This window comes from Sminthopsis crassicaudata, chromosome X, assembly GCF_048593235.1.
Source record: "Sminthopsis crassicaudata isolate SCR6 chromosome X, ASM4859323v1, whole genome shotgun sequence".
NCBI classification, from domain to species: domain Eukaryota; kingdom Metazoa; phylum Chordata; class Mammalia; order Dasyuromorphia; family Dasyuridae; genus Sminthopsis; species Sminthopsis crassicaudata.
The window spans coordinates 16,136,230-16,159,698 of record NC_133623.1 but is presented as its reverse complement, the minus strand read 5'-3'; the positions used below and the strand labels follow the sequence as shown (position 1 = coordinate 16,159,698).

General features: G+C 37.7%; 1 protein-coding gene across 8 annotated transcripts in view; it reads left to right on the top strand.

Annotated features, from left to right (window-relative positions):
* Nucleotides 1-23,469, top strand: part of LOC141548465 (protocadherin-11 X-linked-like) — a 571,918-nt gene that overhangs the window by 406,845 nt on the left and 141,604 nt on the right. For 6 of the 8 annotated variants that reach the window (XM_074277360.1, XM_074277352.1, XM_074277361.1 and 3 more), the window contains one exon: nt 17,259-17,282. The exons of the other annotated variants lie outside the window; for them this stretch is intronic. In XM_074277360.1, the coding sequence (XP_074133461.1) occupies nt 17,259-17,282 (24 nt within the window). The remainder of the gene's footprint in view (nt 1-17,258; nt 17,283-23,469) is intronic. 8 annotated transcript variants of the gene reach the window in all.

The window sequence follows — 23,469 nt, the reverse complement described above, 5'->3', positions numbered from 1 at the left end:
GCCAGGAACTTCTGCAGGTACAGGACAATCGCTTGGTTAGGGTTCCTGTCGGCCGATGGCCCGTAGGATAAGGCCATGGTTTGCTGGCGTGTGCATTCTTTTGTTGAGTATTTTTCAAACTGGGGGAATGCAGGCCCAGCCAGTACCTGTATCATCCATCTGATGATGTCCTTGATGTGCTGAGGCTGTTTGTCACATGAAATTACAGAACTGGCAATGGTATCTTGCACTTGCGCACGTGGCTTTTTCATGATTTCCTGGAAGTCATACTCCAGGGTCTGGAGCACATAACGAAGGAAGAAGATTTGGCCCGGCTTGTCGCAGTCCTGTTCTTGCATGGCAAAGGTCATCAGGTCCCAGTCCCATGCCACGTAAGTAAAAGTGGCTGGATGCATCTCTTGTATTTTGATCAAAAGTTTGTAAGTGTCCTCTACTAGACTACCAATACTGGGGCCCAGGAGGATCTTGCGAATCACATGGGATAAAATCTCCATGGGTGGGAAGAACTGTGGAGTCACAAACTCTTCCAGGCACTGCAGAGTAGCTTCTGAGAAGTTGGCTTCGATGGTGTTGATGATTATCTGCACTCTGCCTTGAGGGATTGGCTCAGGCTTTGGCTCCTCTATCACTCTCTCTTCACTGGTGTCCAAAAGGACCTGGTAGAAGTTTTCTAGCATGCAGGGCAAATTACTGCTGCTACTGCTAGATGTAGAAATGGTAGTTGCATCTGTGTTCTGTTGGAAACTCTCAAAATGTTCTGAATCTCTTTCAAAGGTAGAGCCAGAGGGCTGCTCCCCGGTGCTATAAGAATTGCAGTAGCTGGCTGCAGTGGAAATAAAGCCCTGGAAGGCATTTAGTGACTCCTGGTCATCTGTTGTGTCGTCACATTCTGTCCCCTCGGACATCAAAGTCAGTCTTTCACGTGATGGTAAGCTATGGGCTCCCATGCGGAAGTTGAATTCTGAAGCAGTAGCATTTAGCAAACAGTCGGGATCTAAGTCACGCATATCAATCTGTATACCTCTTGGAGCATTCCTCCCAGGACAGATAAAATCAGACAGACTTCTATCATCATCATCTGCTTCGGTCAGATCAATCACACTGGTACTGGCCATTCCGACAACATTGCTTATCATCATACCTGTGTCATCTGTCAAGTCGATAAGATCCAAAGGTCTGTCGGAGCCAGACAGGGATATCAGCGGGCTTAAAGGCATACCAGGGCTTATAGGCGAGACTAATGGTTCGGTCATTGGTTCTTCTTGTTTTGGCGTCGAAGTCGATATTTCGGTGGTCGAGGAGGTCGTGACCATGGAGCGGCAGACTTCAGTGGATGTAGAGCCCGCGGCCATCGGATAGCTGACTTCAGTGGATGATGAGGCCGGGGCTACTGCATAGTTGGGGTTCCGATTTACATCCAGGGGCTGAGGTGGGCGCCAGTTTGTATAGCTAGAACTCCACTCAGTATCACTGTCATCGGAAATTACTATGGGTTCTGCCATGGTCTTGAGGTGAGCCAAGAGACCAGATAACAGACCTGACTGGAACTCAGAAAGAATTGTGATCCAATCTCCACTCCTCTCCTGAGCAAAGGATCTGGCTCGGCTGCCCTCAGGCGACAAGGGCTTTGCCTGTACACCTCAACTGAACACAGCTCTGATTGGTCCCTCGTTCTGGCCTGGCCCCACTTACCCAGACTGAACGTAGCTGATTGGCCCTTGGATTTGGCTTGGGTCCGCCTTATTCTGACAGAGCCATAAATCTGATTGGCCTTTGGATTTGGTTTGCCCTCGCCACACCTCAACTGAGAAAGAAGTCTGATTGGCTTTGAATCTGGCTTTCCTCATCCCTACTGGCTTGCTCTCGACACACCTTGATTGAACAACAGGTCTGATTGGCCTTTGAATTTGACCTCCCCACTCGTTCCCCCCCACCCTTGCCCCCCCACCTTGACTCATCCCCTTGACTGAACAACAGCTCTGATTGGCCTTTGAGGCTCTTTTCCTGCCTCCATCTCAGGTTGTTTGCTGCCCATTCCCCCCCCCCTTCACCCATAACCACCTCTCCCCTCAGGCAGCTGCACCCTGACTAGACCGTAGATATGAAGTGCTGGAAATAAAGCCTAGAGTCCATTTCATTGAAGGTCATCTTTTGGTTTTTGATCGTTTGAATCACAAATTGAATTCGGCTTAGGAACCATTAACTTGTCCAAAATAGGAACAGGCCGGATGGGAGAATGGATGAGTTAATGAAACTGGTGCCACAAATGTTTGTTCAAATATAGCCCCAAACTTTGATCTTAGGCAAGTCATTCTGTAGGCTCCATTTTCCACTACTATAAAATGGGAATCATGATAGCATTTACTTCAAGAGTTGTTGTGAGGATCGAGTGAAATACTATTTATAAAGGCCGTAGTACCTAGCTGTACAAAGCCAGCTAAGTGGTTCATTGGATAGTGTGGAGCTTGAATCAGGCAGATCTCAGTTGGATCCTGCCCCAGATACTTACTAGATGTGTCTGCTTTGGTTTACTCATGTGCAAAATGAGCTGGAAAAGGAAATGACAAACGACTCCAGTGTTTGTGCTAAGATCTTAGATGTAATAGAACCCTTAGATTTTGGAGAGGAAAAGTCTGAAGCAGAAAAATGTCTCAGAATCGTTCATCATTATGGTAAAGAACAGGCAGAAACTGCTACTTGCTACAGTGGATTTAGAGAACCAAGTCCCAGCTTCCAATTCCAGCTCTGAAAGCTTAAGCTTGAGCCTTGACTTGTCTGGGTCTCAGTTTCTTCATCTGTAAAATCTGTTGACCTCTCTGGTCCTTTTGACCCATGTTATGCTAGCATCATTTCCTGGGAGTACCTTGTCCATTCCTAACTCTCAAATATAGATTTGCTTGCAGAGGACATGCTCTTGTTCTAGCTTAGCTAGGGATATTCCTTTGAGGGATACCCTTGTCCCCCTTGGAACCAGTATCCTGTGTTGCTTGCTAATTTTTACTCCCTCCCGTCAGTCATAAAACAGAGCCTTGTAACTTTAAGAAGCCTGCTCTGAGCTCTGTTCTTATTAACTGATGACCTGAGGCTAGCAGGTATTTGGCCATTTCCTTCATCTCCTTCTCTGTAAAATGCCGGAGGCAGGCTTGATAAGCAATAATATTATTACTAATAATATCAATTATATAGCACTTTTAAAACCAGCAAAGCTTTGACATGGATAATCTCATTTGAGATCCCCTTTAGCTGTAAATCTGTGTTCCTAAAACCTTGACCACATTTCTCAGTGAAATTTCCCCTCCATTTACCAAGAAATGTTTATCTCCCATCCCCTTGTTTGCGGCATGAACAGTCCAATATAGTCTTTGCTACCTGAAAACCTAAGGTAGGCAGACAGCTCTGATAGAGGGACTTGTGAAAAGAATGGAGAGCTGTGAGCACCACTTTCAATAGCTAGCCGGCATGTTTCTATAGAATACAGGAGCCCACAGCCCAGAAAAATCAACTTTCCATTCTTTGATGGCATTAAGCACCTTGGATGACTTTTTTCTAGAGTTGTTTGTCCAAAGTAGGAACTATAACATGGTACAGTGACCAGAGGAACACGACGCCCGTGGCAACGTGTGGAGAATGCATCCAGGGAAGTGGGAGATATCTTGGAAAAACACTCTCGTCACAAATGTGCTTGAAAAGGGGAAAGGGTGATACGCATTATAGCGGGAGAACCAAGGGAAATAAGTTAAGGCTATCTGACAGGAGGCTTGCAAAAATAGAAGAAAAGCTAAAGTGGACAGTTTTGACCCCATTTGAAGTCTTCTTAGCAAAGACAGTTGAGTGCTCTGCCATTTCTTTCCCCACCCTATTTTTCAAATGAGGAAACTAAGGCAAATGGGTTGAAGCGAATTGCCCTGGCTCACACAGCCAGTGAATGTCTGAGTCTGGATTTGAACTCACGTTCTTCTGACTCCAAGCCTGACATGCACCACCTAAAGACCATAGAGAAATGGTAACATGGGGGAAATTCTACTCTGATTGCATTGCTATAAGGAATTCCAAATAAGGAATTTCTGTCCACTGACACTAATTACCACCTTTTCTGCAACCTAGAGTCTTGGTGAGCTGTCTAGAGCAGGATTTCTTAAACTTTTTCCACTCAGAATCCCTTTATGCCTGAGAAATGTTTACATGACCCCAAGTATATAAATATATAAAATAGGTATACACATTAAACATATATTGATGACAAATCACAATTCTACGACCCCCCACATTCAATTGTGAGACCCCATATAGGGTCATGACACCCAGTTTCAGAAGAGTATTAAAGGTTATGACTTTGCCAGGATCCTGCTTTGAGGCCAATTCTCTGTCTACCAAGTCACACTGCCTTTCATATATATCACTGATGAGTCGGATATCCAAGCCATCCAAAGAATTGACAAAAATCCACGAACAGTGTGTGGGCAAAGAGAAGAGTATGTATATAATAACTATCACACAGAAATGAAAAGAATTTGAGCTCTGAATAACAAAAGATGCTGAAGCAGAGAAGCTACGCACTTCCTGGACACAGCACTGTACACATTATCAGAAGTGGTCTTGCTGTTATGTTTTTTGTTACAAGGAAAGGTTTAACTAATGGAAGATCGCAACTCTCCACCTTTTCCCCCAAACCAATCCTGCCAAACTCTCCTTTTTTTAAAGCACTTACCTCCCTTTGATCTTCCTAGTTCACATATTCACTATTTTTTCACCCATCCTCACTTCCACCATTCCACATCTTATTCATTCCACTCCCAGTGTCTATCTACCTTTCTTCACCATTGCCACAGCCAATGCTTTCATTTGGATTTCCCATTGCTTCTTGCCTGAGCTTGGCAGACGCTTACAATTTCCTTTTCCTCAAATCTCTCCCCTACATGGGGGATCCGGTCTCCATATAAGTGACAAACCAATTTTGAGACAACTATGCAGCACTACAGTGGATTGAGCACTATAGCCTTAGACAGGCATTAACTGTGTGAGTTGAACAGGTGATTTCACCTCTATCTGCCTTAGTTTCCTCATCTGTAAAATAAGGATTAATAATAGCACCTACCTTATCGAGTTGTCAGGTGGGTCATATGGAACAATCTTTGTAAAGAGTTTAGCACAGTGTCTCACACCTATTGGTGCTATAGAAATATTAGCTATTTTTAGCTATAATTATATTGCTTAAGCATAAAGCTGTGTCTTTTTCCCTATTTGGCAAACATTCGATGACTATGGCCTCCTGGATCAAAGAAATATAAGCCCCTCTTGTTGTCTTTTAAAGCCCTGAACAGTCCAGCAGCTCCCTCCCTTTGAGACCTTATTCAAGGGTCCTTTGCTTCGGTGCTCTAGCCAAGCTCATTATCCTCCACAGGTAACACTCCAGCTCTTCTCCACCCTTGTCCATTACCATCCATTATTCCTCTAGAGGACTTCCCATTAACCCCTGCCTTACGTTTTTCAAGACTCTTTGCCAGGTGCAGAACACCAGGCCTGGAGTCAGGAAGACCTCATTTCAAATGTGACCTCGAGTAAACTTATTAGCTGCATGACACTGGGCAAGTCACATACCTCTGTTTGCTTCATCATCCTCAACTGTAAAAATTGGGGGAAAGTAATACTTTCCTTTCAGAGTTATTGTAAGGATCAAATGAGATAATTGAAAAAAGCACTTAGCTCCATGTCTGGCAAATTGGAGCCGCTATATCAATGCTTGTTTCCCTTTCCTTCTCTCTGCATCCCAAGCCTTACTTGCCCCTCACAGTCACTACTTCTTTTCTTTCCTGCACTACCCGCCATTGATTTCTGTAGGTTTTATATATTTACTGTATATACACTCAGGTCGTCTTGCTGGATATAATGTAAGCTCCATGACAGCATGAGTTCAGTCCTTTTTGTCTTCGTAATCCAGGGGCAATCACAATGTCTGGCACTTAATAAATGCTTGCTTGAAATGCTTAGAATTCAGACATAGAATAAAGAAATAAATGAAATAAAATAAAACTAATAGAAATTCAAACTTTTTTTAAAAAAGGAAAAACCTATGAACTTGGGAACTGGTAAATATTATAATGAACTCATCCTTACTTTTCTCAAATTCAAAATCTTTTATTGATATGTTTTGTTTTAACATAAACAGCATTTCTCTTCATCTCCCCACAAACAGAATACGTTTCCCTATCCTAATAAGTAAGACCTTAGAAGAGAGTTATTGCAAGTGATGGTACTTACAACTTTCACAGTTTGATTTTTAGCACAAACGAAAGATGAGTGCTTTAACTGTGATAATATGGTACCAACATTGTCCTTTATGTTTAACTTGAATTTTGTTGTCTCCTTTGGTTTTCTTTATTTTCATTATTGTAGTCGTCATGTATGTTGTTCTTTTGGTTGCTTTTTCCCGACTGTGGTCTCATGCATTTTCATGGCTTCACTTCCTCTGCAGATAGATGCATCTCAAATCTCTGTTTGCAGCCATGTATCTTGCCATAAACCTTTCAGTAGGTGTCCAGATTTGTATGTGATAACATAATCTCACCTTGAATCTCACACATCCCAAACTCAGCCTGCCCCATCTTCTCTAGAATGAATCCCACCCTCACCTTGCCCCATTTCGGTCAATTGTACCACTCTCTATCCAGCTAGCAAGATGTTTTTTCCTTCTCCTTCCTTCCCTATCAGTCACCAAAAAGTGAAATGCCTTCTTTACAATCTCTTGGTTCTTTTCCATCCCAACTTTCTTAAGTGCATGCAGACCTCTTCATGTGGTATTCCACTCTTAGATTATTTCAATAATCTACTAACTGGTGTTCCTACTTGTGGCCTCTCACCTTTCCAATCTATCCCATATCCCCAGCTATTTAATGAATATTATTAAAACACTACTTTCATTTTGCTACTGCATTGGAGGTACTTTTTCATGACCTCTCCTGGTCTGCAGGATAATGCCCAGCATGTTATTGAAGGGCTCCCCAAAGCTTCTCCCTAGCTAACTAACCATCTCACCTTATCCCATCCTTCTACTGAGTGTGGGGATTTACAGCTATCCAAAGGGAACCTCAGGTTCCAACAAAGCCAATCACCTCCTCATTCTTCAAATATCCAATCCTTGGAGCTTTTTCTTACTCTGTATTCCTCATGCCTGGAATATCTTCTTTCTGCTTTTCCACCAGGAGACTCTTCTTGTTTTTCCCCACAACTCCTGCTCACAGCATCTCCTCCACACCTAAGATTATCTCCTGGAGCCCTTACTATCTGGCTCACTCATCTGAACATTTTATCATGTAATCCATATTTTTTTTTTAACAGCTTAATGTCTATATGTTTTATCTCCGCGATGGGATGGTTGCTCCTCCAAGGTACAGACCATGTCTTCCACATCATCTAGCCAAATGATGGACACATAAATAATACTTGCTAACCTGAACTAACTTGAAGTTACTCTAGGGCTTCAAGTAAAGGGGTGGCCTGCACAGGTACTCCCGGAGCGTCACATGAGGAAACATGCTGAGTGACTTACATGAGTATCCGGAATCTTGAGGTCAGTATGCGTGTCTTTGTTACGATGGCACGCCCGCAGACCTCAACAGTTCCTGGTTCTCCAGAAAGTGCCAGAAGGACACTGTTCAGGTAGGACCATGAGAAGACGCTCTCACCCTCCCCTACCCCTTCCTTCCACTTCCCTCCTAGACACACATATAGACACACGCCGAGAAGATGTGGAAAGAACAAGGATTTGTTTAAGGTCACACAGGTAATAAATGGTTGGGCAACAACTTTTAACTTCTTTGACCTCCATTTTCCTTGTCTGTAAAATGGGACTAATTAGACTTGCCTTATCTGTCTCACGGGAATGGCGTTAGGAACATTTAGCAATTAAAAAGTGCTTCATAATCACAATGGTGGGGTAGAAAAAAGCATTTGGCTAGGATTTCTAAGATCTGAGGCTCAGCTTTGGCTCCGGCACCAGCTGGTGTTACAACTAGAGAGTTGCCACCGTGCCCAGAACACTAAATCTGGAGTCGGATCCTAAATTTGAATCTGCCCTCAGATATTTACTAGTTGTGGGACCCTGGACAAGTCACTTACCCTCTGTTTGTCTCAGTTTTGTCATATGTAAAGTGGGAAGAATAATGGCATCATCCCTGGACTGTCACGTGGATCAAACCAGATTTTAAAGTACTTCACATGGTGTCTGGCAAACCTGAATAAGTGTTTCCTACTCCCCTCCCCGTAGCTGTGTGATTGTGAACATGTAATTTCATGTCTCTAAACTATCATTTCTTGTGTGTCATTTAGAGGGATTGCAACCTACATTATCTAGAAGGTCCCTTCTGGCCTGAAAACTGAATTTATTGTGTCATAAAGTACTCTGTGAATGTCTATCATTGTTGTCCTTAGAGACAGCTGGGGCTTGTAGGTCGGGAAATCTGAAGCTAACCCTTATTGTCTGTACTAAGCATTTGACACTTAGTAATTATGATCTTTTCTTTGTATCTCCATGCCCATATTTTATCTCCCTAATTGGATTAGAAACTCAAGGAGAGTGAACGAAGCATACCCTTCTTTATGCCCTCTAAAGTATCCAGTGTGCAATGCTAGGCAGTCATGTGTGCTGCCTCTTTTTGGGTGGTTGAATGGCCAACCTCGAGTATGAAAGATGAGCTGCTTAGGAAGAGGAGAGAGATAGAGGTGCTGAGCGTTATACTAAGAAGCCCATCTCTTTTTTTTTTTCTGGTCATAGAGTGTCTGATGATATACTTAATGCTACTTTTCTGCATCCTTATTTATTTTATCAGTGAGAACTTGTGAAGTCACCTATGCCTTTGACTTATATATTATGCTTTAAGGTTCACAGAGCCCTTTATATCTGTTATCTCATTTATAGCTACAAATATCAAGGGAATGCGATTCATTTCTGCCAGTAGTATGTCCATTGTGGTGCTAGATAAATGATCTCACATGTGATAAAAGTCAAGGATTTAGTTTTATTTTCTTTGCTGGAAATCTTTTGGGAAGTTCTGTTGGGTTTTTCGAGCATGCCTTTTACCACTATGATGCGGTAAAAAGAATCCTGGGCTGAGGTGAAGGACACAGGAAGAGTCCTCCTCTTTCACTGAAAAGCAGTAGCGTCTCTACAAAATTACCCTGAAATCCCCAAGATTCACTTTCCTCCATAATCCCTGCCCTGCTACCTCTCAGGCTGAGGCTTTTGAGGAGGCTTCAGTGAGAGAAAGTAAGTGAAAGGAAAAGTGAGTCACAAAGAGATAGGTATATGTCAGCAATTAGTATCAATAAAATTGTGTACACGTACCTTTTAAAATGCATTTTATGTGCTTATTTTCCACAAACTAAAAAAAATTTAATTAAAAAAAGAAAAAACATCAGGCTCAAATTTAAGCCTATATCTAAGTCATGTATTTCATTAGAAAAGTTTGCCCTGAGATCTCACTATAAATGAGTAGGGTAGCTTTCCAGGCACTGGGTAGTCCTACAATGGATATAGGATTATGTAAGGCAAAGTGTCCCCTAGGAATGCTAGGTTTTCTTTTAAAAATCCTAGAAATGTCCTGAATTGTCCCTTCTTACACATCTTGGGATCAAGCTAATGCATCAGAGGGCAATGAGTTGGAGAAACCACAGGTTTGAAGTTTGGTATTAATTTGGAATAATGGATTTCTTGGTCGTGCCATGAATTTCCAGTAACCCCTGTTGAGACTCATCTATAATGGTTGGGTTGATTTGCATCTTCTCTATAAGCTAACAAATGGTATGATTCTCGTATTACAGATGTGCAGAAACAGGGAAACTTCTTTCAAGAAATAGATAATTACAGAGCCTGAATGAGTCTAAGCAAAAGATTTGTGGGATTTTTTTCTCTATTATGAACAGAACCTATCTGAACCCTATTTTAGTTCTTGGTGGTATACCCTCCTGGTTCAAATATGCCAAATATGCTATTTATATTCCAAGCATCCATGAGAACTGTTACCTTGATTTCCTAGGCCTCCCAATCAAAAAGTACAGATAATTTCTAAGGTAGGAATTGTTTGTTTTCATTCAGGAAAACCTTTTAACTTGCCTTTGCAGTCAGTTAATCTGTCAGACTGATAAAATAGTCCTTAGTACTCCCAGTCCTTTTCCTGTGCACAAAAGCTTGTATTTAAATCAGTATGAAATAGTATGCTTCTCCTTTTCATTTCCTCTTTATTCTCATAACACTGTAGTTTCACTACTTGTTCTTGGCTGACTTAAAATATTGATTTTATAAAATATAATATTCTCAAAGAGGATTGCTAATTGATTTAAGCCACATAGAACTTCTCTTGTTGATTTCTCCACTCCATAAATTCCATCTTTCCATCTGACAGTTGTGTCTACCAATCCTTGAAATGCATACTTAAATGTCAGACATTCGTTCCATGTCAGCCTTTTTACAATGGACAAGACCTAATCAATCATTCCAAACTTCCTTTTCTTTTCAACTTTGACTTCATTTTCCAAGATTCTCCAGTGGTCTCAAGATCAGTGGTCTGAAGTGACTTAAAGAGGTGTTTTCCTGTCCGTTCTTTAGTACATCATTTCTTCAGATGTTGAATTTTTCAGCAGCAGCCTCAGTCATCTGTTGGACCATGAATTGAAGATATTGACCATCACTCACATTACTAGTACTCTGTGTGTGATCAACTGAGTGTCCTCAGTAAACCAATCCTAGTTGTTGAGAACACATGATTAGATTTTCCAAATGTCAATATAGAGTGTAAGAACCACATTCATAGGAATGTTCTTGAATGTTATTTGACATTCTCAGAGGCATAGATATTTGATTTGCACAATACATCTTCCATCTTGCTTCTGCATTTCAGTGCATTTTGTATGAATGCTTTTTTTTTGTTTTTTATAAACATGTACATATGAACAAATTTGTTTGACATGCTTAAGTATTGTCCTACCAGCAGCCCCTTTATTGAATGACTGTGTGTGTATGTTGGGGGGGGAGGAGGGGAATGGTTGCTGCATTCAGAGTTTACTTTAACCAAATTGGTAAATTTAACAACATATTAAGATTTTATACAAAATTTGAGTGGAATGGAATTATAGAAAGTGACAGACCTGATAAGATTTTGATGACTTGAGAGGCCATTTCAGGGTTATTTTACTATGGAAAAGAGAAACGATATTTGAAAACCTTAGTTTCAACCAATTTATAAACTCCATAGATTACTGAGTTTGTAAATGCACATTAATGTGCAAGAACCATAAACAATTAATTTCTACTAATGAAAGAAAAGTCTCAAGTGGATCAGTTAAAAAAAATTCTATTATAGTTGTGTCCACTTTTGCTACAAGGGAATTTTAATGATCATTTCTTTTTCCCTTACCACAACAGATATTTATTTAGCTATTGATAGAGCAGATACAGAAGGCATGGGAATATTTTTTCAAAGTTTTTTTTTTATTTTCAAAATAATGGCTCTGAAATATGTATCTTAAATAAACTGGAATATGCATGTCTCAATACATTTGAGATACTGTATCACTTGAGGAAATGCAAAAGTAATTATAGATTAAGTTAGAGAATCAAATTAAGTTTCATGTGTATGCCAATGAAAATTTAAGATGTTTTACTAGTGGACAGACTGAAAATCTCCCTGTTCAAATATATTTATTCCAAGTTCTCATCAGTGTTCTAAGTTAGATAATGATAAAAGAATGTGAACTTTTAAGTATTTATTTATGATCCTCAACTCAAAAATTTGCCCTCCATACTCTTGTCTGAGAATGGTGTTAGTGGGGAATTTATTTTCATTCTATAGTATCTTTTCACAAACTTTTACCACTGAAGAATAGATTGAATATTAAAAGGTATGAAATATCTGAATGTTCTGGAATTCTTTTAAATGAGCACTTCAGCTAGCTCAGAAATGTATTTGAAAAATATCACCTTTATTATATTTTCTAAATCATGGGCTAAGAGAGCCTGAGGACCTCCCTTTTCTTCATATGCCTTTCTCGGGTCCTTCTTCTCAACTTTTCTCTGAGCGTCACTTTTGGATTGAGGTCATCCAGTGAAAGGCTGGCCTAAAATACCTTAAAGTGACATTCCATCTCATATATGGTCCAGCACAAACTACTTGAAAATAATCATTTTGTAGATATGGTAACAATTTAGAAATTTGATTGGTGAGATTCAAATATTTGAAAGAAAAGAATGAGGAGTACTTCAGAATCAGTTTCTTTGTTCAGTTCTCTGTTCCTATTCAAGAAAGGAGGAGAAAGGGTTGTTCTTATTCACTTTTATCCACCTATGTAGGAAACCAGAGGAGGTATGTTCTATGAGACTCAACTCTGTCCTAACAAAAAGACAGATAATGTGACCTTTGACTTGAAGTAGCAAAGGCTGTGATCAGTAGTTTCTTCCAATGGATCTCTATTCACTATTCACTCTGTTCACAGTATTAATCCCAGGAAGTTCCTCTGCTTTCTTTCCCCTTTCCCTCCCATCCCGTGCCATCTCCTTCTCTTGCCTCAATCCAAGACACACTCACTATTTTACTATTAGGTTGTATGTGAAAAAGGAAAGAAAATTATTTTTGATGTGAGCCTAAGAAAGGATACCCATCAACCCTCCCCAAAATGATGCTTGTGCACCAGAACTACCATTTTGATTTTAAAAGTACACCATACTCTAGAAGTGTCTGACCTTCACACATGATTAAGAAGTCATCATGCCTCACATACATGAATCTTTTAGATTGACACCATTTACAATGTGTTATACTATAACCAACCAGTACTTTGTTTCTAAAATTCTTATTCTTACATACACAAGAAAAACAGAACAAGTAGATTATAGTTCAATGTTATAAAAATCATCCTTATTTTAACATAAATACCCTGTCTTCAAGACTGAAGTTAGGAAGACCTGAGTTCAAATGTGATATAACAATTAGTGAATTGTGTGACCCTGGCCAAGTCACTTAATCTTGTTTGCCTGTAAAATGAGCTAGAAAAAGGAAATGGTGAACCATTCCAGTATCTTTGTCAAGAAAAACTTCAAAGGGTCACAAAGCGTTGGACATGACTGAAAAATGATTGAATAACAGCAATCATTACTTCAGATTTGTGTATGTCATTTGAAGAAAATTCAGCCACACTGGCCAGCAAAAATTAGAAATTCAGTAAATGTGGTCAGTGTGGGTGGCTATCTAGATAATTCAGGTGGAAGGGATGCCTTTTTCTTCTTTTTCATAATTTAAAAAATTAATAATAGATTTTTATTTTCAAATATATGCAAAGATAGTTTTCAGTATTCACTCTTGCAAATCCTTGTGTTCCAAATTTTTCTTCCTCATTTCCTTCCACTCTCCTCCCTTAGACAGCAAGTAATTCAATATAAGATAAACATGTGCAATTCTTCTGTACGTATTTTCACATTTATCATGCTGCACAAGAACAATCAGATAAAAAAAGGAAAAAAAAGCTAGCAAATGCCAACAAAAAAAGGTGAAAATACTGTGTTGTGATGGCTCTCTACATCACAAGGGTATTGGAATTGATGCCTTTTTCTTCAATAGCAAATGTGAGAAGGCCAGAGCTACCATTTGCTTTGTGGTGCTATCCTCCCTCTATACCCCCAGCCCTCATCAGAAATTGTTAAGTTAATGATACAACTGAATTCTTTATTCCTGTATCTAGTATATAAAGTAAATGTAGGACCTTTCAGCTTCCACTTATCTGGGAATGTAAAACTTCCTAGGGACAATGGGCCTTATCAAACAATATGTTCTGCAGCAGAATGAATTTACAAACTTCCACAGCACTTAGATCTCTCTCTAAATAAGGCACCCTTTTTTATTAATCATTTGGGTGTGTGTAGCCTTAATGGGAACATAGGTTATGCTCAAATAGAATTCAAGCCAATGTTCTCTTCTCCATATTAAACAATACACTCTGTATGAGTATAGTGACACTACTCTTTATTAGATTGTACTCAAAGAGTCATCAGTGTGGTTTGAATTGACATCAAGAAGACTTATATTTTTGCATATTTTTCCTCTGTTATACTTATAAGCAGGATGTTTGTCATACTGACAACTCTATCCTTTGGCCTTCAATAAAAGATGCTTTTTTAACTCTTCCTGAAAATAAGTAAAGAAAAGAAAAAGCCTGTTTGGAGGTTGGTTCATGATACATGAGCATTTTATTTTAGGCAACATAACCAAAGTTCATTGGATATTATCTGTGCTAGGAAAGGTACATATAAAAGTCTTACGTGAGTAGTAGTAAAAAAGACCTATATAAAAGATCCCTCTATATTTTAACTTAGAAAATATTAAATTTTCTTAATCAAATGCTTTAAGGAAAGCATACTTTTTACAGTTGTTATTGCTCTGTAATCCATGTGATTATATGGCATTCTTTTCTTTGAAAATGGGTCTACTAAAAATATAATTTAAAAATGGATTGTTGCTGAGTGGACCTCTTACTGATCCCTTAAAATTACTAGAAATGGGGAATTAAGTGGTGCAGTGGATAGAGTACCAACTCTGGAGTCAGGAGGACCTGAGTTCAAATCTGGTCTCAGACACTTAACACATCCTAGCTGTGTGACCCTGGGCAAGTCACTTAACCCCAATTGCCTCAGCAAATAATAATAATAATAATAATAAATTACTAGAAACAATTATTTAAAGAATGTATTTTCTGCTTTCCTATAGCTAATCTGCTTACCCTAGGAAGAGTGATCTCAATTGTATTCATTGAACTAGTTAGGACAAGGATCAGGAAACAAGAAATGTATGTTTGGTGACCAATTATGACCACTGCCACACATTAGGTTGCTCAGTAAACATCTACTGGAACAGATCAAAATTTTTTTAACATTGTTTACAAAATTAATTCCTTGATCTATTTATAATAAAGATTCGGAGTTTTCCTTCCTTCCTTTCCTTTATAATTCAATGAAAAAAAAAATAGCTGTTCCTTTTATTTTATTTTATAGATCAAGGAATATAAAATCAAGTCCAGACAAAATACAGAACAACTATCCTAGGCAATAAAAGAAATAACAATAAACAAATATGGCTTATCTCTCATTGTTGCCATGATTTCTACAGCAAAACACACACACACACACACACACACACACACACACACACACACACACCCCTGTTTTTAGTTTGTTCCCCCAGTGAATTTGAGAATGGAATATAGAATTACTCTGAAAATATTCACCTTGATGAAACAAAATCTTAAGTCACTTCTAGTTTACATTGATGTGTACAAATTCTTTGTATAGCATTTGTTCACATATACAACATTATATAAAATTATTCTACTATATATAGAGAGAGGTACCATGATATACTAGCAAGAACACTGGGCTGGGGAGTCAGGAGCCTTGGGTTCTAGTCCCAATTCCGCCACTAAGGTTACATAAGTGGAAGAACTGGGATTAGAACCCAAGGAATATGTCTTCTCTGTGTCCTACAGATGTGTCTAGAACAGTACTATGGATTTAATGGATATTTAGAAAATACTAATGATTATTATGGAGGAAATTGTATAATACTTTATAGCATTAAAATGCGATTTCTGGATTTTGTGTGAGAGGATGTATATACACATATACATACATACATATTATTTTTCTAGATAATTATATTATTATATATTCTAGATAATTATTTTTCTAGATATACCGTCTACTACTACTCTTTCATTGAACCTTAACTTCGTATTTACTTTTCAATGAACAAATCTACTTTCTTTCCCTCCCACTTTCCTCCTCCTTTGGAAAAAGAAAAACAAAACATTTATAACCATTAATACCTTAGAGCTGTTGTAACAAATATGCATTTTGGCCATGTCCAAAAGCATCTGTGTCTCATTCTGCAACCTTAAGTCCTCACCTGTCTTCCTGGAGGTGGAAAGTATGTTTAATCATCTTTTGTTACCAAAAAAAAATCTTTTTAAGCAAAAGCAACTGATAAAGTGACTGCTAATGATCTGCTCTAATAGTCCCCTGCCTCTCTGTGGAGTAGCAAAAGGGAACTATTATTGGATTTTCAGTTATTTGGTTCAGTTTCCTTTTAGTTAACACTTGAGTCTTTTGAGATCTATTTGAGTATCAGCTACACATATACCCACAGCATTTTTATTTCCTTTTTTGTGGAGTTCAAGACATTTTCTAATCATCACTAGCATTCCTTCCTTGTGACCATTTCTTATTTCTTTGGCCTTATTATCTAATTAATAATACATTGTAAAATGTATTCAGACTAGGTTTCTGAGTGTGCTATGCCTCTTCTTCCTGAGTTCAAATCTGGCCTCAGACACTTTCTAGCTGTGTGACTTGCCAAGTCACTTAACCCTGTTCAACTTGCCTGCTCATCTGTAAAATTATCTGGAGAAGAAAATGGCAAAGTACTGTAGGATCTTTATCAGGAACACCCCAAATGGGGTCACAAAGAGTCAGACATGATTGAAACAACTGAACAACAACAAGAAAAATCCAATAGATAGGCTATTTAGGTTTTTACTATAATGCTAGTGGTCTTATTTCACCTATTTCTTCTAAAAGTTACACTAAAACTCTGAATTCTTTAGGGGTGGGTAGATATTATTGACTGCGGTCCCCATATTCTCCAATAAAGATTATTTTCCACTAATCTATGGGTTTCTATTAAAGTATAAACAAGCCACAGTATTCGTGTTCCAAAGATGACAAAGAATTAAAAATACCTTAGAATCAACCCTAATTAATTTTAAATATGCTTGTGTTCTCAGTGTCTTGTGTGGGTATGGGTATGAGGGAGGAGAGGGAAAAGGAGGAGAAATAGGGAGGGGAAGGAAGAGAGAATATGTCAACATCTTCATGAATGATTAAATAACCTGATAGTTTTGATTAAATTTAAGGGTTAATTCAGGCAAATGATAGAGCTGTGTACTATAAGCAATTAAAGAACTGTGTCTCAAAACGGCCTAATATACATTATATTTTCATTATGAATGGTCCATAATGTATCTTCTGATTTTAGGGGGAAAATGTTTTACTGATAGTATTGAATTTTATTGACTATCTCCACTTTCTGTTGCATGCACTTTAAAAGGAGGAGAAAATCTATTTATACTGTAGTTGAATTTGGAATGTTTGATTTTAAGAGAATATGTTATATAAAGAAAATGTCTTATCTATTGAGTTTAACTTTATGAAAATCTTTTTTTAGCTTGCATTAATGGACTCAAGAAAGGTACAGTATAATCTAACAAACCATAATCATCATGCATGTAACATTTTAAATGACATTGATTTCTGTTCATTTTTTAGCTTTTTTGACAGATAAAGTTATATATTTTTGATAATTCACTTAAGTTTTAACTGCTTGCTTCAAAAGCTTTTCAGTCTATTTTATATAAGATGGCATTTAACAATTACATTTTATTATATATTATAGATATAATATTTATAATATATAATTATGTATTATATATACCTATATTATATGTGATATAATAACAATTATATATTATATAATATAATAACAATTATATTATTTTTGGTTTGATCACACTCCCCCCTCCAAAAAATGTGTGTTATCTTTCAGATAATCTAATTGATAATACCCATATTAGTGGTAAACTTGTTGTAGGTGCCTTTACATTTTAGGAGTTCAAAATATATTTTCTGCTGGGAGGGCAGATGCACTGTTTGATTTTCTTTGCAGAAGTCTTGGAGGAAGATTTCCTAGTAGATACTATTTTTCTATAATTTTGGATTTGTATTCAAACTTGATTTGCTAGCAAGCAAATCCAAAACAAATTTTCAGCAGGACAAAGCCAAGTTCACCTTATTTGTAGACTGGGAGAAAAAGGCTTACTATTTATTTCTCCCTGCCCAAATTCAAGGTTATTTTGTATATCTATATATTCAACTGTAGTTCTTTATTAAATGTATTGTAAGCAGTTAAATTCTTATAAGTTCTAAATTGTATTACAATACAAAAATCTGTTATTTTCAATGTTCTTAATATACCACAAATATGCACTTATTTCTTCTTAGCCAAAGTCACCATTTTCATTACTGTTTCATATTCATATGCCTTTATTTTAAAATATGGTCGGTTGCCCTGTAGCCAAATAGAAATTACAAGTATAAGAAATGTTCCTGCCTGAAGGTAACATTGATTTGTGACTGAAAAAGACCACATGTCAAGGCTCATTGTTTTGAACATTCATCAGTACTTCAGAGACATGTTGATATTTTGATTATCATATTTGTCTTTCTGTTGCATTAGAGAATCAGGTTTTCTTCTAATAGTTGTGCCTTGATTCCAAAGTCCTTATGGATGTTTCTGGCCATCTTTTGAGGACTAGTGGAGATGACCGTGATCTCTCCTTCACCATATAAGCTTGAAATAATTTGTTTCATTGACTTCAGGAACATCTGGGGATTGGTTGTATCTTAGTTGTATAGGTAACTCTTCTGGTTTCTTGTATAGCCCATTTTCTTGTTCTGAATGTTGCCATCCATATGCACTTGTCTCTTGCATTCCCTTGTGCTTATGGTCTAAGATCCAAGTCTTGGAATGGTTGGTTCATTGGGTTAATGAATATTGTATTATAACATATACTGTCGGCAAGTAGCTTCGCTTAGCTCCTTCCCCAGGTAGTTCTGGAGAAGGTATATTCTGCATGGTATATTCTTCTTTGGCGAATTTTGGCCATCCTAATTCACTTCAATTCAGCATGCATTTATTAGGCACCTATTGTGTGCCAGATACTCATTATAGTAGACCTAGGAGATACAAAAACAAAATAGACCTTTCCTTCCAAGAAGGTTACATTACATTATGAGTAAATAGCAATTACACAGAAATATAGATAAAAGTTTATGCAAAGAAAATATAGCAATAAGACAAAAGTGAACAAATACAAATGAGGGCTATCAAAAAAAAAAGGCCTCTGATAGAAAGGAGCCTTTTAGCTGATGCTGAAGAGAGCCAGGGCTTCTAAGAGGAGGAGATGAAGGGGGGAGCAAGTATTCCAAGCACGCAGGATAGCCTGCTCAGAGGGGCACATTTGGGATATAGAAATTTAAAAGGTGAGAATGAAAAATAGGCCAGTTTGGTTGGGATTGGAGGGCATGAGAAGGGAGTAGCCGGAAATGAGTCTAAAATGATAGGATGAAGCCAGATGGTGGATGACTTAAAATAGCCAACAGAAAATTGTATTTTATACTTGAGGTTATAAGAAGCCATTGAAGTTTCTTCAAGATGGAAATGTCAGTCAGACCTGTGGTGGCAAATGTTTATTGAATTGAGTAGAGCCTACATATTATATGTATAGGTATATAATATATAGGTGCCTGTATATTAGTTACTCATGTGACTATGGCCATCATACATTTTTCCTCTAAATAGGAAGAGAATTTAACATATACCTTAACATATTTAACATGTATTAGTCTACCTGCTATCTGGGGGAGGAGGTGGGAGAAGGAGGGGAAAAGTTTCAACAGAAGGTTTTGCAAGGGTCAATGCTGAAAGGTTTACCCATGCATATATCTTGCAAATAAAAAGCTATAATAATAAAAAAATAGAAAGAGAAGAGGTTAGGAATTCCCTGAGGATAATGATTACACCATGAATAGTTTTTCTGTCCTAGGTTATATTATAATGTTTTAAATAGTGGCTGATCCCAATTCATGATCGTTTTCCAACAACTATCGTGGTCTAAGATGGAATTATCAAACTGGAAGCCTGCAAAATTCCTGGCTCAAACCTGATTAAAATGTAATTGGGAAATGTTTAATAAAATAAACAAATATACACCACAGTCATCTGTGATTTTTTTTAAGTCAATGAGCCAACTGGTAGGGATCCGTTTCTATCTGAGTTTGACACAACTGGTCTAAGAAATCACTTTCAGACAACATTTCTAACATCCCTTCCAACTCTAGAATGTTTATAACAGTCTCTAGTACCAGTCAGTTTTGTTGGGTTTGGGGGTTATTTTGGAATCTTATGAAATGTCATATAAAACACTGTTTCATAGTCATAACTAATTCTTAAATACCAACACACTTAAGTGACCTCTTGTAGTCTTACCCAGTTGTTTTAAGTTGTTCTCAAGACAGATGTTCCCATCTAACTTACATGTCCACCCATGCTTGACATAATAAGGTGGCTTCTCATTAAGGGGCCACTCATCTATCTATCTGTTCTGTGTGACTAATCTAATGCAAGCCAGGATTTCTTAGTAAGCTAAGTTGCTGCAATTTCTTAAGGTGTTCCCAGTTTAGTGCTAAAGAGACATTTGTGACTGTAACCCAAGGCATGTAGTATTTGGTGTAGTGAGATAAAGAAAGCATCTGGCTCTACTATGGCTCTACTTAATGAAAATTGTCTAAAGTGGTGACCATGGCAGTAGATAGGATTTTCGGTATTTATCTGTAGGACTACTTTTTGTGCACCTGCTTTATTCCATAGCTTAGACGTTTTCTGCTAAAATGTTTTCATGCAGTCACTAACATTTAGGGGTTGCAGGCAACAGTGTACCAACTAGTTCTGTCACTTGAAATCATAGCCCTGTTCTCAAGAGAGAGGCTTGATTTCTTCAGGTAAGTTTTCAGCATAGTCTTAAAGGGTTTCACTTGAGAGTCTTGAATATATATGCTTTCCTCCCTCAAAAACTGTTTACCACTCAGCAGTTAATCCTTATCTTGATAAGGCTTGATGAATGATGCTTTTTGATAGAATTATTGCCTCAGTACTCAAGTATTAACTGAATTTTAAGACTTCATCATTGCGAACTTTTTCTGACATGGAATGCTTAGCTCCAAGCACTTAAAGCTCTTAAAATGTGAACCGTTTTATTCTTATTTTTGACTGAGGAAGTAACGTGGGGATTTCGAGGAGAGGATAAATGCTGTTTACATAGGGATGCAAGGCACAAGGCTATGCTGGAGGAATTCTTTCTGGTTTCTCATTCCCCAGATGCTCTACTCATCCTTCATCACCTGACCACTGAGTTAGAATTCCTAAACAGAAGGCATATTTCATACTTCTATATAATGGATATGGAGCTAGTCGATCTCATTGTCAGTTAATGACAAAGCTGATATCTTCTGACTAACTATTCTTTTTTCTTGTTCCGGAGCAAATGAAAGGGTATGTATCTATCCCAAAGTGCCAACTTAACAGCAAACTTTTAAAACTCTTTCATGTTAAGTTCACATTATTTAAGATACCAAAAATAAAATTCTAAGGCAGAAATGTTTAACCATGTTTGTGTCATTGATCCCTTTGACAATGTGATGGGGCCAAGTACCCCTCCCCAGGATCATGTTTTGAAAATCATAAAATATGATGATAAAAGAAACCAATTTTACTGAAATATAGTTATCTAAATATTTTTAAAAGTCACATACCCGAGAGTAAGGACTCTTGTTCTAAGGTAACATACAGGTAATGATATAAAAATGGATGTTTTATCATTATCATTATTGTTACTTTCCTGGCCATATCCTCAGCAACTGTGACCAAATATTATATCCTGGATGATTTAACCTTTCCTTCTTGGAATCCCTTGTTGCCTATCACTTATTTCCCCTTGGCCAGTTCTGGCACCAAATCAAACCATAGTATTCACATTACTAAAGGAAAGTGAATGAGTCTTATCCTTAGTGGTTCTACTTACCTTAAAAGCTTCTCAGGTCCAAATCTCTTCCTCCCATATAGGTTCTCTCTCATTATTAGTATATAAATTTCTTAAGCCTAGGAACTATATTTCCTTTTTATATGTGTCCACATTACTTACTAATGCTTGATACATACTTATCACACAATAGCTTTTTCATTCACATATTCTTTATTCAAGGACTTGAAGACAGCTGTAATATCCCCTTCCCCACCTCCCCCCACTAAGCCCTCTCTTCTACAGGCCTAATGGTGATGGTTCATTCAGATTGTCCTCATGTAGTGTGAAGTTAAAGCCCTTTATTCCCCTGGCCCAAGACACAATTGTTGCTTGAAATTATATTTACTTTGTTGAATTCTACATCAAACTGTTGACTTATATGGAGCTTGTTGTGCATTAAACCCACCAGTTCCTTTCTCAAACAAGGTGCTGTCTAGCCATGATCTCTTCACCTCATACTTGGGAAGTTATTTTGGAAACCAAGTATAAGATGACGCTAATCCCTATTAAATTGCGTCTTTTTGAATCCTGACTCTGACATTCAAATACATAAACTGCATGAGTGAGCATAACCTCCATTCAAGTCATTCCAAAAATGCATATAATTGTCAGACACAATAGTGTCAAGTAAACATACATGGGCCCTCCCATGGAGTGTCCCTTTTCTAGTGACATGAAAGGATTCAGGAAAATGAATTCACCTAATTTTGCCCATCCTTTACCTGTTGTCCTTTCTTCCATCCATCTGTTTTCCTTAATAGAAGCAAAACAACACTTACAATAACCAAAGATACTAAAAACAAACTTTGCCCTTTTTGCCTTAGATCTTCATGCCAATTTTAGCTAAAATTACACTTTGTCACTCCTGGCATAATTCTTACAAAACTGGTTACTTTTTTGTGTTGATTTTCACTTCGTCATTCTCGATTCTATCTTAGAGACTTTTGTTTTATATTCAAAAAAATCTAAGTTATGTGAAGAATTCCCTAAGCCTCTGAATTCATCTCTAGGTGACTAAGTTAATTGAGCCAGGTAGTAACATTATTTAGCTCCATGAAAAAGCTAATTTCTGCCTCAAGAACTCACCTTTAGCTAACCTGTTCCCCCATAAAGTAAAAGAAGATCTATGTTCAAGTCCTGGAATTTCACATAAGCAGATTGTGCTTGGAGATCCCTTCAGCATTATTATGGCTCTTTGAATCTTGTAAACTTTAGTTTCATCATCTATAAAATAATAATTATTATAGTACCATAAGCTCAAGGGACTTGCTGATATACACAGATGAGATAAGGTAAAAAGGCCTGAAAACTTGAAAGTAATAGATTTTTTATCACAGCAGCAAATTGTTGAACTATAGAAAGCTGATGTCAGCTTGAACTCTGGTCGTCCTGACTCCAAAGCCAGTGCTCATTCCATTGCGTCACCTAGATGCCCCAGGACGTGTGTATATTATTTTTCAAAGATCAGTCCTCTATTTTGATAATTGGTGCTTTCACATATGACTTACCTAGTGACATGGAGATTCATTACTAAGATGAATCAAGGTTTTATTTTAATAAAAAATATTCTCATGGATAATTATCAACTTATATGCCCCTGTTCCTCCTTTTTCTAGAAGGCTCCCATTCTTTGGCTGAACTCAACTGGCATATCGTTCCAAGTTTACTTTATAGTCAGGGAAACTGAGGCCCAAAAGAAGTGAAGTCCAGCGGGTAGTAATTGACAGAATTCTCTTCTGA